General features: G+C 39.5%; 1 protein-coding gene across 1 annotated transcript in view; it reads right to left on the bottom strand.

Annotated features, from left to right (window-relative positions):
* GRIN3A (glutamate ionotropic receptor NMDA type subunit 3A) overlaps positions 1-15495 on the bottom strand; it is a 153547-nt gene that overhangs the window by 86042 nt on the left and 52010 nt on the right. Inside the window, exon 3 of the mRNA XM_007456390.1 lies at positions 4111-5158. Coding sequence (XP_007456452.1) covers positions 4111-5158 — 1048 coding nt within the window. The remainder of the gene's footprint in view (positions 1-4110; positions 5159-15495) is intronic.

The following is a 15495-nucleotide window of genomic DNA, read 5'->3' as shown; positions in this document are numbered from 1 at the left end:
GGAAAGAGGCCAGTGTTCAAGAGCATTAATATGGAGGCACAGGGAAATTTGCCTGGGGTGAATTAAATGAGCTGTGGGAAAATGGAATAAAAATGGCAGCATAGTACAATGGGACCTGTCTTGATACCCAGTAAGTGAGGGGGATGAAAAGATATGAAAATACATGAGACAGACTGTGAGTAAGGGGCAGAAGAATTTTCAGAGTGTGACCAACATTCCATATAAATCACCTCTCATTCAGATGTAGGAGATTTTTACCTTACATGGAAAAACAAATATCCCAAGAGAACCACAGGAGATCTGTGACTTCTATGTAAATGATACCTTTTCACTCCTCAGCTAAAATGCTATGAAAATGGAATCTTGAAAAATACCAGAAAAAAGCAAACCACATAAACCCAGTTTCATCAGACATTCAAAGACACACACATGCTAATTCTCATGGTTTGGACTGGGCACTGATGAGCCTTTGTCCTATTTGATAACTGCCTTGGCAGATGGGGTAATATCACTTTTCATCTCAAAAAGTTAAAATTCAATCTACAGAGAGGCATTCAAGGGCCTGCATGACTTTGCTTCAAGGTACTTTTTTCTCCTCACCTTCTACACTTCATCTCTCCACAAACCCATATTCCAACTTTATGCCTGCTGCTTCTCCTCAGACAGTAATTTTTCTCCCTACTGCCTTCTCCCTTGGGGATCTCATACTCCCCCAGTGCTTTAATATGCAGTGTCACCTCTCTGCCCAAGATTCCCACCAGCTTCAATGTCACTCCTGAACTCTGGCTCCATGTTTCCCAATGCCTGGTGGATTTCACCTGGATGTCCAATACAGCTTTTAAGATGCCCAGTATGAAACTGACCTGATCATCATATTTTCTAGCTCTTAAACTGCCTTTTCTGTTTCCTTGGATGGTACCATCCCCTCAGACAGTCGGGCCTGCAACTTTGAAGGTGTGACTCTTTGTTGCCTCTCATATCCAATTAATTGCCAAGTCCTACTGACCTGATCACTGCAATGTTTCTTGACTCTTCTTTTTATTAGTGACAGTAGCTATAACTTCAGCTCTGTCCACTGTCTTTCTCTTCTAATCGTGTTTACGTGCTGCTGCCAAAAAAACCATCCTAAATGGATTCTGCTCCTCTGTGCTATTCTACTGTTCAAAAATGTCAATGGACCTCTAGTATCAAGTATTCACTTTCCTTAGCCTGATGTCAAAGATCCTGTGATATCTCAACCGAACTTACTTTTCAGACTTGGATCTTCTCTTTCCTTTCATGCTGTGACTAAAGTGAACTCCTCAAGATATCCTGACTGTGCCTTATACTTTCCACCTCCAAGTAGTTCATTCTGTTCTTTTGCTTGGAATGTCCATTCTTCTTTCCTTGACGCACATGTCCAAATTCCAAGTCTTCTTCAAGAATAAGCACACATTTTATCTTATTAATTAAGCCTTCCCTTGAAGGTGATCACACTTTCCTTGAACTTTTACATATTTGTTTCTAAACTTTGGCATGCTTATAACTTTATTTTTTGTAGTTCTACTTTTAGTTTTTTGAGGACCTCCAGACTGTTTTCATAGTGGCTGTACTAATTTTCAATCCTACCAACACTTATAACTTTCTAAGTTATTTCTCCTTGTGTTTTTATCTTTTTTATCTTTTCTCCCCTACTTGACTTATTCACTTCTGAATTTCTCCACATCATTTAGTGTAAAAAAAGGATAGAGTCACTCAAAGAATTGAGCATTGGTAGGAGAGAAAAGAGCTCATGTGAGTGAGTGGAATATACTTAAGAATGAATGCTGAGTGACTGAAAGGGTATGGAAATTATTTTGATCATACCTCTCCATGGGAAGGTGAGGACATTATGTCATCTGCATAATACCATACATCTGGATGAAAACTGAACAATTCTGTCACCAACATTATTTGCCAAAAACCCAGATGTCGAGTATTGCTTAATCAAGTAATCTGGGTGTCTTTATATGAAAAAAAAGTGAGAGACTTTAATATAGAAACAACATTAGGAAAGAGAAATACATTTTTGGGAACCTTAGTGGATCTTCATTTATTATCTAAAGTTGAAAATGTTGTAGATTTAGGCTTGTCCCACTTTTTTAAGACCTTACTAGATGTAACACAAAGTTGACATTGTCCATTTCCTCTCACTGTCTTGTGGGCTGGGTTAGATTATAAAAATGTCACCTTTTTATTCTGGTGGAGTTGGGGTTGGAATGATTGTTTCTTTTTGCTTAAAAACACTTTTACTGCTGTGTATGGTTTATCTTTATGCTTTCTTTCTAATCCCTAAAATAATCATTACTTCAGGTTTCTCATGCGTAACATCCATAACAATTTTGGTAATCTTTGGTTCTGATTAATGAAACTGTAGTCAGTATTGTGTTCATCTTTTTACATACGATGATGGTCTGAAATCTTCACAACAACAGGCATATATATTAGATTGTTTCTTATACTAGATTGGATTGAATGGTTTCCAAGTCAAGTTTGTAATTTAAGCATCACATTGCAAGATTCTTGCAAGAAAATTCGAGTAAGCTTCTATTAAGATGGTGAACCTTTGGGAGATCTATAGGCCTCTTGGGGCAAAGAATAAATAGAGGCTGCTAATACCAGTGCAGTGTGAATGCTGAAGCATCACCAAAATCTCTCTTCAGGGTAACACATGTATTTATACTACAGAACTTATTTGTATTCACTAAACTCCAGCTGATAACCTAAAGTCCTGAGTGCACAATAAGAAGTGATGCAATTCATTGCCTAGTCAATGACCCATTGTTTGTTGAATCTTTTCATGAGGTGCACATCTCTCATGAGGAGGTTTTCAGTATATGGGTCAAATTTCTCATGTTCATTTGTTTGCAAAACAGACCATATCAAGACAGTTGTAAATGTCCTATTTGTTCATGCTCTGTGTAGTTAATTTTAAATGTTTGATAAAAATATGTAGTAAATGGTTCAGTACCATCAGATTTGATGTGAAAAGGGATATTTGAAAAGGCATGGTGAATGTTTCACAGTTTGAAACGCTCAGCTTAGCTCAAGTTGCTTTAAACACAGTGTGTCCTGGGGATGCCCACTGAATTGCAGCTTTCTCCAGTCTCTCCTAGATGGGTCTTACACATTGGTATACACTTCTGCTCTGGATCTGCATTCTGTTCCCCATTGGGACTGTAGTACTCCTTGGAGTCCTATTCTAATTGCTTTGAGCCCTGACAACCCCCTCCTCTCTACTCCCACCAGGTTGGACCAAGTTCTCCATACTCCCAGTCACAAAAGAGGTCGTGTTTCAATCCAGAGAGAACATAGACATGGCTGTCCTTACTCAAGTATCACCACTGCTTTACCTGCTTACCTGAACTTCACCCCCTTTCTCCCTCCTACCCTTACAGTCAGATGTCTAGGATATCAAAGGCGGCCTAGAATAGATACAATTTTCTTGAATGTTCTTGGACATTGTAATGTGACTGCTGGCACACTCCTCCAACCCCAAGGTGATCAGTTTTCCTTACTCTATAAGGACACCCTGTTCCTAGCTAACCTTGCCACCTCGGTTAGCTCAGTACTCTTTGTCTATACCCTTTGAGTTTTCTAGCATCTGACCTTGGGTGCTTATGATAAAATGTTAGTTCTTTCCATTTTACAATTTTTCATGGTGAAAAAAAGTTTCTTTACAATTTAAAATATGGACCTTAGTATTTATCTCCATTAATTCCCAAGAGAAGTAATTAATCAATTTTGAAGTTTACTTTAGGTGCAAATACTTTGTAAGACTATTCCCTGATAGCTATTCTGCCAGATGGTTAACTAACAAAGGAAAAACTGCACAAATAGATGTTTCTACCAGAAGGAATTTCTCTGGAACAAACATCTCCTAAAAACATCCCTCACTCTTTTTGTTTCATTTAATAAAACAATGAAATATTTAGTGCAACCAGGCAACAGGCTTTTTTGGACTAGTCTCTATGGATGGTTCAGAGAATATTCTTCTGTTAGATGAAAGAATATAGACATACTACAGCATAAAATACAATATATGGAGTTAAAATTGACAATAAGGAAATCTAGAGTTAAAAGAAGTATTACCTTAGGGTCATGTATTCCAGAAAGCTCTTCATAGATCTTCTCACCTACCATGACAGCAGCCAAATTCGCCGTGTATGTAGAAAGGCAAAACATACAGAAAATGGCCCAAAGGTTCATCAGAAACCTTCCAGTCCAGCATTTTGGGGGTTTGATGGCTGCTGTTCTACCAAACAAGAGGGCATAACAGACATTCAAGGCTGAAGAGAAGGAGAAAACTTTACTTCTGTTCCGCCCCTTGGGAGTCATACCAAAGGGGCTCTTCCATTCGTAGAGAGTGAGGAAGATGGCAGTGATGTGCAGAGCCACAAAAATCCCCAGCCACATTGTCCAGTGGAGTGGCCACATGAAGGCTCCAATGGGAGCTGCTGTGTCTCGGGTCCTCACTAAGATGCCCAAGCTGGTGGAGAAGAAAGGACTGGTGAAATCTATCACCTGGCTTCGTGCAGTATTGATGCTGAAGGAAGTGACTGCCATGTGGGCTGACCCACTGAGGAGTTCACCTACCAGCCCAGTCCAGTGCCCATTTTTCCAGGCTCCATATTTGCCATCCCCAACAATATAGAGATCAAAGTCAAAGTTCATGTCTTCTGCTAGCTTTTCCAGCAGATCAATGCAATATCCATAGCAGCACTTCTTGAATTTGATGGGCACTGTATCATTACTGCTATGAAGGCTGCTAAAAAGGCTGTCCAATATGGAAGAATCATTAGTCATGGGGTCTAGACAGAGTTGGCCAGCAGGGCACAAGCCTTCATCATCTACCTCCCGTGTGAAGACAAATGGATGCTCTATCAAAGTAACCACTCGCAAGTGTAGCTTACTTGGGTGTTGGAAGTGGGTTTTGTGCCTCTGGGCTTGCTCTGGCCATATTCCATAGTCCATGATAATCTTCCCCTGCTGCCAGCTGCCCAAGCGTGTCCACATTGGCTTTCCCAGGGGGTCATGTTGCAGATTCCAGATGAAAAAGTTGTTTTCTGAGCTGATGATAGTGGAACCTTTTACTTTGATGGAACCACTGAGGCCTCTGAAAGTGGTGTTGGCTAGAAACCTGGTAAAGAGGAGCAAAGGCAAAAAGTGAGGAAGAGAGGTGAGGCCAAAGTCCGGAAGCAGTGCTCATCTTTTCTTCTCTGTCTTAATAAGAAGAAACTCTATGTTTTTTCAAAAGGCACTGCCTGTAATTACTTTAGGAATTAATAAGCTGGACTCTTTCTAGGATAAGAGTCCCTATTTCATTGAGCACATGAGATCTCACCCTCAGGTTCTAACACCTGGCCTGTGTGCTTGACTTGTGGTCTTACTCCAAATCTTTATTCCTAGTTAAGGAATGTGTTAATTGTTTTCTATTGTAAATGGTTAATTATATATTCTCACAAATTTCCAAGCTATGTAGGTTCTCAGCATCTTTAACATGTCTCATTTCTACTGCTCACCACATTAAATTGCAAATAAATTAGCTCAATAAATATATTATCTTTGGTGTGAGGAATAAATTATAATACATATGTATATACTTTTATCATTGCTTAAAATTATATTCATAATTCAGGAAAATAGCCAAATCTTGTTATCAGTGTTTCTCCTTTTAGCGTGGAAACAATCAGCATGTCTGTCCCCATGAGGCCAGTCTAAGCTGCATGTTGGATACCATCCATGGAATAAAGAAAAAGATGATAAATAGACTTGCAGTTCCCAGGACAGCCTCAGGCTAACCTCCCTCTAAGTCATTAGAGAAAAACAATTGGCTCTGGCTCTAGAGAGAGCTTCTGCCAGAAGTCAAAGAAAGGAAAATTACCAACTGAATGATATACTGATTCCTAACCCTGGGAACCAGGGCACTGTCAGTATATGTTCTGCTATGGACAAGGCAGGGAAATGCTTGGTCAGTCTCTGTCTTTCTTGAGTTTGGGAAGATAAGACAATAAGAGGTAATATATGAGCTCGAGGCACCTCTGTACTGTTTTGTTTGTTTGTTTGTTTGTTTTTGCGGTATGCGGGCCTCTCACTGCTGTGGCCTCTCCTGCCGCGGAGCACAGGCTCCGGACGTGCAGGCCCAGCGGCCATGGGTCACGGGCCCAGCCGCTCCGCGGCATGCGGGATCCCCCCGGACCGGGGCACGAACCCATGTCCCCTGCACCGGCAGGCGGACTCCCAACCACTGCGCCACCAGGGAAGCCCCCTCTGTACTCTTAATTATGGCCTTGTGTCAGAAATAAAGCCCACACTTTGACACCAAACACACCTGTGTAAGAATATTGGTCCACCCACCTTCTAGTATTGTCCTTGGACACAAATTTACTGAACTCTAAGCTTCAGTTTTGTCATCAGCAAAATGGGGATGGTAATTACATTTTTATTTTTAAATTATTTCTACTGCAAGGGTTAGAAATAATGCGTGTGAAGTATATACCACACCTTTTGACATAGAAGAGATGTTCCAGATATGGTAACTATTATTTAATGTCATTCAAATTTTTTCAGTCAAGGCTGTCCCAGGTCACTTTTCCTAGTCTTTTAATAGAACTTTTCTAGTTGGAGGCACAAAGTACTGCATTATGATAAACTCATAGAGGCTACTCAAGACTTATTTCAAATTAAAAGAAATTAAATTGAAATGTGGACTGTAACATAGAAGATTTTTATGAGGAGTTGGATGATACAGAATGTGTTTCTTCATGAAACACATTCATCCATTGCTTGCCACAAACATTACTCTGTAATTTATAAATGCAAATACCAGTAGTAAGAAGTTGTGCTGCCACAGAAGAAACATAGAAAAATCAGAAAGTGTGAAGAATATACTGATTTTCATTAGAGATATAAATGTAAATCACATTTGAAGATGCTACTGTCACTAAATGCAATGAAACTGCTCATTTTGGTAGATTGCGTATAATAGTAATTATTCATGTTAGCTCTCCCCAGTGGGACTCTACCACTTAAAATGAATTCTATTTAGCAACAAGTAATGAAGTCTCAGTCATCTTAGACTTTCAAACAGTTTTCTGCTTCTTTAGGGAAGTAGGGAACCAAATCATTAAAATATACAGATTAATCAACTGATAATTACCTAGGTACTATAATAGAAGGGTGACTACAACTGTGTTTTTGATGAGCAATTTACTGTTAGATTTGTTAAGACACACACACACACACACACACACACACACACACACACACACTGACATAGCCTAGGGAATAAAACAGTTATTAGTAAATAGTTTAATTTTATTTGGTCAATTTAGTGATCAGGAAGGTAAAGTTAAAGTTGTAGAAAGAGAAGCCCTTCATTATTTTAAGAATAGTTGGGGCTTAATGATTATAGACTTTTAACTGGATGGACCTACAAAGGACTACCACTGAGTAAACATATACTTAAATCATCTCAGAAAAGTGGTCTTCAGGAATCTTTTAGAGATTATATAACTCCCTCATTCCAGTAAAACCTATTCCTCATTATCGATGTTAAATAGCATTCAGCATGGCCATGACTAAAGAACAATGCTCAGTTGTCTTTGAGGCACTCATCTATCACAGAAAGACATATCAATCAGGATCTAAATGTCTTTCATTTTCCCAGATTGGAAAATCCAGTGTTTGTTTCATTATGCAGTTGGCACCAAGAAATTGGGTCTCAGAGAATCCCCATTAATGATGGATTATTTTTATTTTATTTTCAGTTTTACAGAGAGGATAAATTAAAAATCTCATTAATAGCTTTAGTTATTGTCACCTTCACTATGTATTCTTTTTTTTTTTTTTTGGCGGTATGCGGGCCTCACACTGTTGTGGCCTCTCCCATTGTGGAGCACAGGCTCCGGACGCGCAGGCTCAGCGGCCATGGCTCACGAGCCCAGCCGCTCCGCGGCATGTGGGATCTTCCCGGACCGGGGCACGAACCCGTGTCCCCTGCATCGACAGGCGGACTCTCAACCACTGCGCCACCAGGGAAGCCCAACTATGTATTCTTTGTAATGGAATGACAATGCATAGCCAAGTTTGAATATTCACTATGTTAGTTAAAAGAATACAGTGTTGAAATCTTGCTTTTGCTTGAAGTGATTTCTACCATGTTTCTTTTTATCTTGCCCTGGACTCTTCTTGGATGAACAAGAAAAAGGAAAATCAGGAATAATTTTGTTGGCAAGATAAACTGATACAAATACCAGGCGCTGTTCTTAGTATGAGTTATAGAGATGAAAGACACACTCATTGTTCTCAAGGAGCTCAAAGTCTAGTGATGGGGAGAAAGAAAAGCAAACAGGCAATTCTAAGCCAGTGTAATAAGCATCCTGATGGAGGTAGAATTGGGTGCCATTGGAACAGAAAGCAAGGGCACCCACAATCTAGGGGTGACAAGGAAGGCTTCTGAGAGGAGCAGGTGCGAGAGCCGAGTCTTGAAGAAGGAATTACAGTTAACCAGGAAGAGAAGCTGGGGCTTGATGCTGTCAGCACAGGGAGATGCATGTGCAAAAGCCAGAGACAGAGAGAGCAAGCTGCATGATGGTAAGTGGTGAGAAATAAGGCTGGAGATGAGGGTGGGAAATGAGTTACAAAAGGACTGAGGCCACGATGAAGCTAATGGAGAGCCATCGAGAGAATTTTTCTGAGGAGGGACAGGATCATCAGATTTGATTTTAGAAAGATTTTGTTTTCCTAGCTATATAGGAAATGGTTTGGAAGGAGAAGGTGGCTGAGCACAGTTTCAGCTGTGAGGAATAATGCTCCTTTCCGCCTCTTGCTTCCTCTCTTCCTCTCTCTCTGCCTGTTTCACAAGGGCCTTAAGGTGACAAGGGCTAAGGTAATAACAGAAGTGGAGAAGATGGCAAAATCAAGAGATACATGGTTTCAGAAAGAAAAGTAGTGATTTTGAGAGGGTCAGATGCACATGATTGCATTTAATTCACAAACTGTATTAAGGCTGTGTAAAACTCGGCTTGATGGAAGGTCATATAAATAAGACCTGGAGTATTTAAGTTGATTATCAGCTAAATGTAAGCCCACAGAGCACTGTGGGAAAAAAAAGAGAGAAAAGTAATCTTAAATTCTTTTAATAGTAGTTTAGAGCCTGGGTCACAGGGACCAATAATAATACCACTACATTCTGTGCTGATCATACTACCGCTCCAGCCTAGCTATGAATTCTCAATAAATCTTCCAGTTCAGATATCATGAGGAAAGGTAGGAGGTGGAAAATTTAACAAGGGGTGGTAAGTATAACAATCTGATTGGACAGCAGAGTAGAAACATATTCAGGTTGCAACTGAACTCTAGAGGCTTTGCATGTCCATTTTATGAGGCTGGATTTTATTTAACAGGAAAAGGGGAGCCATGAAGATTTCGAAGTAGAGTAATGATGTAACCATAAGTCTGCATTGGTAATACTGCTCTGGCAACAGGTACAATGTGTCCATAGGAAGGAAGAGATAGTGACCAGGAGACCACTTAGAAGACGAGTACAATAGCTCTGTCATGGTATGATAAGGGTCTGAATTGCACTCCATGAGTGAGAATCTGGTTTAGCACTGTGCCTTGTGCATAGTGAGTGTTTAACAAAGCAGTTCAGGTATACATCTTTCTTATCAGCAGATCTCCCAAGATACCACTCTGCTTGAAAGAATAAAGGTCATTGGTTAATCTGCTTGGAGGTAACTTATTACTTCAGTAAAATTCCCAATTATGTCACTAATTAAGAATATGTGTTGATTTGAATAGGAGCTGAGATAAAATCTGAACTTTTCAAATTATGTAAAAAATGTTTTTGAGACAGTTCACAAATATAAGCAAGATCAGTGTTTAATGTATTTAATATATTTTAGAAGCCACATTTGCACACAAAACTTGACTTACTAATTAAAATATTTTCTTATGCATGAAAATAAATGAACAAAGATGTTAACAAAACATCACCCAATCAATCATTTATTCATTCCATAATACTCACTTTTGCCAGGCACTATTCCAGATTCCGGGGCATATAGTAGTGAACAAAAGAGACAAAAATCTATGTAGCTTTTAGTCTGTCGAGGGAACAGAATAAATATGATAACTAGGGAATATGAATGGGATGTTAGTGCTAAGTGCAAAGGAGAAAAAATAAAGCAGAGTAAGGAGATAAGATGTGTCAGGGTTGGTGGCAGTAGGGTGGAATTTTAGATTAGAGAGGCCAGGAGAAGGTGATATTTGAGTAAAGGGCTGAAGAAAGGGAAGGAGCTGACCAAGAGGATATCTGGGTAAAGAGCATTCCCTGTATAGGGAGCAAGGAGTCCAATGTCCTTGAGTGTGACTGTACTGGGTATGTTTGAGAAAGAGCTAAGGGAGGGAGGGGCAGGAGAGTTAAAGATGAGGTCAGAAAAAACTTATGGGGAGTGGGAGGTGGGGAAAATAGGATTTTGTAGGTCACCATAAGGACTTTGTTTCTTCTCTACGCGAGATGGAGAGCCACTGGTAGGTTTTGAGCAGAGAAGTGATAAGATATGACCTACATTTTATTTATTTCTTTATTTTTTGCGGTACGCAGGCCTCTCACTGCTGTGGCCTCTCCCGTTGCGGAGCACAGGCTCCGGACGTGCAGGCTCAGCGGCCGTGGCTCACGGTCCCAGCCGCTCCGCGGCATGTGGGATCTTCCTGGACCGGGGCACTAACCCGTGTCCCCTGCATCGGCAGGCGGACTCTCAACCACTGCGCCACCAGGGAAGCCCTTGACGTACATTTTAACAGGCTCGTCTCAGTGTTGTGTTGAGAATGGACTACAGCGAGACAAGAGCAGAAGCAGAAAGACCAGTTAGGAGACTGTTTCAAATACCAGAGAAAAGTTGATGATGGTTTAGACTGAGGTAGTAGCAGTGGAGGTGAGAAGAATTAGTTGCATCTTGATAAATTTTGAAGCTGACACTGACAGGATTTGCTGATGGCTCATATAGTTGCTAGGAAAAGGAAACATAAGGATGATACCAAAGTTTTTTCCCTGAGCAATTGGAAGGATGGAGTTGCCATTAATTAAGATAAAACTGTAGAAGAATCAGGTTGTGAGGTGGGTGAGAACCACCAGGAGTACAGTTTTGCTAATGTTAACTTTGAGATAATTCATAGATATCCAAATGCAGTTGTCAAGTAGGTAGGTGGTGATCTTCCAGAGTTCACGAAGTAGGTCTGGCCTGGAGGTACAGTTTGGGAGCCAAAAGTCTATATATGGTATTTAAGGAGATCACAATGGTAATTGTAGATGAGAAGAAGTTCAAGGAGTGAGTCCAGGGCACTTCGACATTTGGAGGTGTTGCAGGTGAGGAAGAACTAGCAAAGGAAACTGAGAAGCCACCAGAGACATAAAGCGGGCTGTGTTGTGTTCTAGAAGCCAAGTAAAAAGGATTTTTCAAGGAGGGGACACTGATCAGCTATGTCAATGCTTCTAACAGCTCAAATGCAATGAGGACTGAGAACTGACCATTCGCTTTAGAAACATGTAGGCCACTGGTGACTTCATGAGAGTAAGTTCAGTGAAGTATGGGAGCCTAATGTTTCAAGGGAAAATGGAAAGAGAGAAACTGGAGATAACTCTTCAGAGAGTTATGCTATAAAGAGGAGAAAAATGGAATAGTGGTGGAGAGGAAAAATTAAGTACATATATAAATATAAGTATATATATATATGTGCAGGCTTTTATGATGATGGGAATGATCTAGTAAAAATAGAAAAATTGTTGATGTAGGATAGAAGAGAGAGAATTCCTGGGACAGTTCCCTTGAGGGGCAAAAGGGATTGTGCTCTAAAGTGCAAGAGGGGGTGATGCTCTTTGCTGTGACAAAAGAGGAGCATGGACATGAGAGAAGGCAGAGAGAATACAGGGTCCAGAGGCAAGTAGGTGGGTGGATATGGACAAGAGAGCTTGTGGAAGTTCTCTCTTGATTGCTTTAACTCATTTAGGGCATTTAAAAAGTAAATTATAGAGCTCATTATACGCTCCCGTTATAATTCATTTGAGAGAAGGTTTATTGTATTACTCTCAAAATGAGACCGAAGGCACTCTTACCTCTCTCTTTTCTGGATTTTTGGAAGATGAAATATTTGTGTTTATATATTCTTTAATAATAGAATGTTAACTGCAGTATTTATCTTAATTTATTGGCTTAATTACATATTCATGTATTATTTTTACTTTTTAAAAACTTGCTCTAAAATTTACTAAAGTTAAATAAAAATCTCCTACTGTAAATAATGTTGCCATGTTCTTAAAGATTTTAAGACCTGTTGCCCCTGATTTTTCTTCTTATTCAGCATATAAAGTTTTACTAATCTTATGTTTTTATATTCATTATAAATTTGTTATCTTTTCTTGTCTTGAACTAGTTCTATCATAATCCCATTTTTTCCAGTCTTCATTTTGGAGACGTATGAATCTACTTTTGTGTTGTCTAAATGCATCATCATCCTTATGTGTCTTCTTCCGTGCCCAGTTGTTTATAAGTCATATATTTATTTCTACTTTGATCTTTTCTTCATGCATCAGCTTGTCTCTTTGCATGTCTATTTCTCTCATTTCTTTTAAAATTGCCCTTTTATCTTTGCTTTTTCCCCCTGTTATAGTTGCCTTCCATTAACCATATCTGTATCTGGGAATATCTGTTTTGCTCTATAAATCCTTAAAATTTATTTTTCCCTTTGGGGAAAATTTTGTCTCCAGTCCAGACCTCCTTCCTGAACTCTGGAAGATCACCACCTACCTACTTGACAACTGCATTTGTATATCTATGAATTATCTCAAAGTTAACATTAGCAAAATTGAATTCCTGGTGGTTCTCACCCACCTCACAACCTGATTCTTCTACAGTTTTCTTTATCTTAATTAATGGCAACTCCATCCTTCCAATTGCTCAGGGAAAAAACTTTGGTGTCATCCTTATGTTTCCTTTTCCTAGCAACCACCTAATTGCGGCCAATTAACTCCATCTTTGACTTTTTAGACTATAAGATCCTCAGCGGCATGGATTTTGACATTCTCCACATTCTGAGAGCAGTCTCTTCCGTACAGTTGCTGTGAGGAATGAACAAATCCTCCCTTTCCCACTGCTCTGCTTCATAACACTGCAGGCTGTCCAGCTGAGACTTCAGCATTCATCTAAGCATCTATCACACTGAGTCATCTTTGGATCTTAGGCACAACACGGTACCTGGACAGGATAACTGCTCAGTGATGTTTGTGGGATAAGTGCAACTAAACACATGTCTCCTGCTCAAATCAGACATGGGTTTCTTCAAGAGCACTTCCTCACATTGCCAGAAGAATGGGACTCAATCAGCCAGGAAGTATTGATATTGTATTTGCAATTTATAGATTATTCAGAGTATTAAAATTCTAATACATTTCTCCCTGAACAATGGAGAGTATCAAAAATAGAAATTAGTTCTATGGGAAACCTCTCTAACAATAAGGAATTTAATAGGAATTGGAAATTGCTAAATTTCAATCTTTAAAGCAGAGGGCCCCACATTGTAACCATTGACTATATCCTCTTTTAAAACAACTTACAAAGCTCATCTTTTAAAATAGATTTCCATCAGCTAATGAGCAAGCAGCAATTTAATAACATATTAAATGTACATACGTACACCCATGGACCATTGGGGTCTGTTTTGCCAATAAGTGAAACTATAGAGTGGAAGGAGAGCTCTTGTCCTTGACTTTTTTCCCAAGAGGAGAAAAATATCAATACTAATCTTTGTGATTGAGTCATGTTTGAATATACTTCTTGGGCTTTGTGTGTGATGTGATGGGATCACTAAGTCAAAAAATCAGACACATAGACATAGTGCTCTATTTTTCTGCTTTCATGTGGAACAAATGGCAAGCTGGTACTTCTTTTCTTTCTGTGTTTTTCTCCCACAGTAGTTAGATTTGTTCCATATTCTTATGTTGTTTTTATTTCCTTTCATTTTTTGATATAAACCTTGACTTCTCTCCACAATTATGGCCTGTGCCCATCTCTTGGATGGCCCCTCTTGCTTTGTGTAATATCCAACCTTAATTCCTTCTAGCTCTCTAGATCTGGCTCCAGCACTAGTCCAGGTGCTGATATCCCTTCCCTTAGCATAGCCCTGTCAATGGGACACTATGTAGTATTTGCCACTGGAGGTTGAAGTGGCCCTGGGATAGATCTAGAATTCAGAGTACCTCTTTTTTTGACATATTTCCAAATTTTATAGTAGATGCATACAAAGTAAAAAGTATTCAACAAAGAATATAATCACAATTTCCACTCAGGCAAATGGAAGCTTGGAAGTTCTCCTAATGTGGGAAATTTCCACAGTTTAAAACCTGCTGGAAGCTAGATTAAGCAAATTTAAGCTGTATTCTTCAAAACGGGGTCCTGAGGGAATACACATCTTTTACTGTTCCTTGTTTGAGGCCCCCATGACTTAGAGAAGATTTTCGACACAGCTCTTGGCATGACTTAAGTGACATAGAGGGATGGGCAAATTCAAAGGATTTAGCCAAATTAGTCCAGTGACAGGAGTTCTTACTAGAAACATCTGGAAACATAGACCTTAACTGTTGTCCTTAAGATTCATGACACCGAAGCATGTGTTTTCTAGAAGTACTGACTCCGTGGTAGCCTTGCAGAGAAAGTTAACTTAGGAGTAACAGCTGGACACAGTAGGTCACCCACAGCAATGTGTTCTCCTTGGGGACCCAAGGAACCAGTGTTAACATCATCCAACCCCTGGCTTTCAGGTTCAATGCAACTGCATTTCTTTTGAGTACATGTTGAAACACACAGGCTAACTAGTTTGGCTCAGTAGAGGTCTTTAGGACAAGAACACTTATACATGGGTAATCGCACCTCCTGATTTATATAGCTTTTGGCTGAAAGAATATGAATGACAAAGTAATGGGATCCCAATTAAGGAAAGTTTATATTAATTCTGAAAGAGCCTGGAACTTGGATTTAGACAGTTTAAACCTTCCCCTATAAAAGTACTAACTGAATGACTTAGGCATACCACTTAACTTTTCAAGGTAGGAATCCTTATAATTACGGAAATTAAATTTTCTAGAGATTAAATAACTTTGGCAGGGTCACAATGCCAGTAAATTATTGTAAAGGTGAATGGGAATACCCCAGATTAGAATTATATCATGCCACCTCAAGTTCTCCTGGAACTCTTCTAGTATCCAGCAATGAGACCAGGAACATCATCAATTTATACCTTGGGACTTTTGAATGGGTATTTGTTTTAGTCTTTTTTTTTCCTGAAGCTTCCTAGTGCCTCATAATACATGGCACATATATGTTCTGGATAATACATGCAGAATCAATAAATAAAGCAACATTTACTATTAATGAAAGGCCAGTGAAGCATAAAGATGAACATAGCCTGGAGGGGAAAGAG

Source organism: Lipotes vexillifer, unplaced genomic scaffold (genome assembly GCF_000442215.2).
Source record: "Lipotes vexillifer unplaced genomic scaffold, Lipotes_vexillifer_v1.1 scaffold607, whole genome shotgun sequence".
NCBI lineage: Eukaryota > Metazoa > Chordata > Mammalia > Artiodactyla > Lipotidae > Lipotes > Lipotes vexillifer.
This window is presented reverse-complemented; position numbering and strand designations above follow the sequence as displayed.